The 3,831-nt window shown below is 30.9% G+C and overlaps 1 protein-coding gene across 3 annotated transcripts; it reads left to right on the forward strand.

Moving 5' to 3' along the window:
* The first annotated feature begins 325 nt into the window (after nucleotides 1-325).
* Nucleotides 326-3,334, forward strand: LOC149511357 (putative polygalacturonase At3g15720). 3 transcript variants are annotated; one of them, XM_089755956.1, is made up of 10 exons: nucleotides 326-416; nucleotides 525-641; nucleotides 857-1,006; nucleotides 1,587-1,730; nucleotides 1,835-1,858; nucleotides 1,956-2,163; nucleotides 2,299-2,380; nucleotides 2,467-2,575; nucleotides 2,676-2,792; nucleotides 2,876-3,334. In XM_089755956.1, exons 1-10 carry the CDS (start codon nucleotides 414-416, stop codon nucleotides 3,155-3,157), a joined length of 1,236 nt encoding a protein of 411 aa, XP_089612082.1. In that variant the 5' UTR covers nucleotides 326-413; the 3' UTR covers nucleotides 3,158-3,334. The 3 variants fall into 3 exon arrangements, with proteins under 3 accessions (XP_089612082.1, XP_089612083.1, XP_089612084.1); XM_089755957.1 differs by having other exon boundaries at nucleotides 857-994; XM_089755958.1 differs by lacking the exon at nucleotides 857-1,006.
* Nucleotides 3,335-3,831: the final 497 nt, after the last annotated feature.

The following is a 3,831-nucleotide window of genomic DNA, read 5'->3' on the forward strand; positions in this document are numbered from 1 at the left end:
ATAAAAACAAAAGTACATATATCTATACACGTAGCTCAATAGTATACAAAAGAAAATTAATTGGATTTATATATTATTTGCGTGGATAATGGAGTTTTAATTTCTGTAATTTAAAATTATTGAATTACTCCAATTTGTACATATGCACCGCCTTATTACGTATACGATAATGATATATCCTTGCAATTTTCAATAATCACTCAAGTTATTATTGTTTTATCTTTTATTACTAAATTAATTTTTTTAATTAATTAAATTCCTCAAAATACATGCACACGTACCTCTATAAAAAGCACACAAACTAGCTATTGCAAGAAGTCATATAGAGTGAGAAATTAAGAACACAAAACCCTACTGATAACTTCCTTTCAACCAAGAAAATAATTGAAGCAAAGGCTTTCAGTTTCAGTGTGATGGTGAGAATCAAGCCTTTCAACTTTGAAAAACCTTAGTTTCATGGCTAGCTACTTTTTATGAATGTACATTAAAGGTTTTCTTGATATCCCCTTCTTTCTTCTCTGCAGGCATTGCTAGTTATTGCTTTTTTTATTTTGAACTTTGGTTTTGGGATTGGTAATTGCCAATCCCTTAATGTCATCAATTTTGGGGCTGTTGGAGATGGAAGAACAGATGATTTACTGGTAAATTTTTCATCTTTTTTCAGCTTAATTTAAGCTGCATGTACGTACAATATTGTACATGCATGTTTTTTTGTATACTGCATATAGTATATTCCTATTTAATTATTTTCTTTTTGCTCTCTCTCTCTCTCTCTATATATATATATATATATATATATATCTACACGATTATATCTGATCTTACTAATAATTATGTGTTGATTTTGAATATGTAGGCTTTTTCAAAAGCTTGGACAGCTCTGTGTGCAGCAACTAATAATCCAACCTTGGAAATCCCTTCCGCCAAAACTTTTTTGCTGAGTTCTAAAATTGATTTTTCCGGTCCTTGCAAGTCAAAATCCATTCATATTAAGGCAAATAGCACAGTTACTTAGTTCATATTCATGTCTTTTCTTTTTTTTTTCAACTTTTGCATATACTATATAAACATGATTTGAACCTGTGAATAAATTATTACTTTTATATCAATTCAGGTTCTGTGAAAGAAAAAAAAAAGGAAAAAATTAATTCGGTTGTTATCCTTGTCCGCTAGAATATATTAAAACCACGTTATATTATAGAAACTTCAACCAATATTGGCTCCTCTTGTTTTCTATAATTTATTTATTTATTTTATATAAATTTGTAACCAAAAGAATAATATGCTTGGCAAGAGGAAAGGGTTAACTAAGATTTGCATTCTATATTTTTACATATATATATCGTATATGTTAATTAGGTTTATGATCTTTTGCTTATTTATAAATTTATTTATCAATTGCTCGAAAAAACAAAAAAAAAAAAAGAAAAGAGCTAAGCTTAATACACGAACAAAATTAGTACTTGGGTAATTGGGTATAGTGTTGAATTATTGAAACATATCTATGATTAATGGTGAGTAAATTTTCAACCTTTTTTACCAAATTTTCATACAAAAAAAATGTCCTACTGTATACATATTTTCAGGTCCTTGGAAACATTATTGCACCAAAAAGCAATACGTGGACAAAATGTGATAATGGTTGCTGGTTATGCTTCTCAAACGTAGCTGGTCTTACTGTTGATGGAACAGGCCAAATAGATGGCAACGGTGCTGCTTGGTGGAATAAAGTATAATGCATGCTCAATTTTGTTTTTATTTTACATTTTATTGTCCATTAATTAATTAATTATAAACTGACTAAATAATTCTTTTAATTCAATTTATTTTTCAGACACCAAATGAGTGTGCACCAGCAGTAAGTTTGTCTTGCATATCATAAAGTTGAGATTAATTAATTTCATAAATTATCTTACCCTATTAATTTTTTTTTAAGAAATTAATTATTGATGCAGGTTATTTCTTTCGACAATTGCAATAATCTTAATTTTCATGGAATCACTTCTTTAAATAGTCCTGGAAATCACGTAAGCGTGAATAGGTGCAAGGAAGTGGATATATCACATATTCAACTAATTGCACCCAAAGATAGTCCCAACACTGATGGGATTGACATCTCCTCATCCACTGCTCTTCGAATTTCAGACTGTTTCTTTGGAACCGGTACATATATATATATATATATAGAGAGAGAGAGAGAGAGAGAGAGAGAGAGAGACTTACGTATTTTTATATAATGTTGTTTTCACATTGTAAGTATGTCTTTTCTTAAAAATTATTATTTTATTTATAATATAGGAGATGATTGCATAGCTATCAATGGCGGTTCCTCTCATATAAACATCACCCGCCTTACATGTGGACCAGGCCATGGAATTAGGTAACTTTTTATTAATTAATTTAGCATATATATATATATATGAATTTTTTCTAAAATAATTCATCAACTTCTGCGTATGATTGTAGCGTGGGAAGTCTTGGAAAAAATGGGAAAAACGAAACAGTGGAATGGGTGCAAGTGGAGAATTCTATCTTCAATGGAACTCAAAATGGAGCTAGAATCAAGACATGGGTGGTAGTTATTTTTATTATCATTCTTAAAAGATTGATCAAGAAAACTTCTTAATTTCTTCTCAATAACATTATTTTTTTTTTTTTTTTTGTTCTATATATAGGGTGGTGCTGGATTTGCAAGGGATATTTCCTTTGTTGGCGTTCAACTCATAAACGCTGAAAACCCGATCATTATTGACCAACACTATTGTCCTCACCAAACATGTCAACCTGAAGCGGTAAACATATACAATTCGTGTTGGATTTTTTTTTTTTATGAATAAAATTTTACTAATTAATTAATTATAATGTATACATGCAGAAAACAGCAGTAAAGATAAGCAATGTGAGATTTAGTGGATTCAAAGGGACATCCGCTACTGAGGTTGCTATCAAACTGGATTGCAGTAGTATAGTTCCTTGCACTGGTATCACTCTAAGCAACAATATGATAACTTCATCAACTCCTGGAAAGAAGGTAAAAGCTGAATGCCATAATGCTCATGTCTCTTCCAACTTAACAACTCCCTCAGTCACTTGCTTAACACCCAATCACATATCAGTTATTACTCCAAAGCTTAAGGAAAGTACGTACGAGCAGTGATCCAGAATGTATATTTATCAGCCTAATTTAGATAGATAAAAATTACTATATACTATCATTGATGGACCTATTACATATATATATTGTCTTTGATTAATGGCTTGCAAAAATTAAGTATCATATGTATATACTCTGGAATCGCAATAAATATAAAGCAGCTTTTGGATATTTAAGAAATTTCTGTATTTGAAATATATCCATCTTCTCTGATTGGTGTCCCCTTGTGCGACTCTTCCCTTCTCCATCCAATTCTTCTTCTTGGATCTTAATTTGTTAATTATTGCAAGGAAATTGGGTGAGGCCTTTGCAACTTGAAACTTATATATAGGGATAACTCAGGTTTTGTCATTAAAAGTCGAGTTTCTTACGCATCATTAACGTTTGTGGTGTCACTTCCTTGTTTTAAAGACTCTGACACTACAAGAAAATGAATATTTAGCAACTGTCCAACCGCCAATCATCATAAAAGGGAAGTTAATTTACTACTTGATATACTTTTTGTAATTCTCGTTAAGGCTTATCAATGAGGAGTAAAACCTCAATATAAGGGTGTGTTTATTTAATCCACCAGGGTAAAGCCTTTTCTCAGGGTCAAGCTCACCATTCCTCAATCCACTTGTGACAGCACTGTTTATATAATTGAAAGTGTCCCCTTACGCAAGGGATTCTCTTAA

The sequence above is a fragment of the Durio zibethinus genome, chromosome 26 (assembly GCF_047325235.1).
Source record: "Durio zibethinus cultivar Kanyao isolate XHJ-2024 chromosome 26, ASM4732523v1, whole genome shotgun sequence".
Taxonomy (NCBI): domain Eukaryota; kingdom Viridiplantae; phylum Streptophyta; class Magnoliopsida; order Malvales; family Malvaceae; genus Durio; species Durio zibethinus.

Excerpts from the sequence above, each read along its gene's own strand:
- LOC149511357 (XM_089755956.1), top strand. Across the intron at positions 1,859-1,955 it reads CAAATGAGTGTGCACCAGCA|GTTATTTCTTTCGACAATTG; the intron begins GTAAGTTTGTCT and ends TTATTGATGCAG. Across the intron at positions 2,576-2,675 it reads CTAGAATCAAGACATGGGTG|GGTGGTGCTGGATTTGCAAG; the intron begins GTAGTTATTTTT and ends TTCTATATATAG.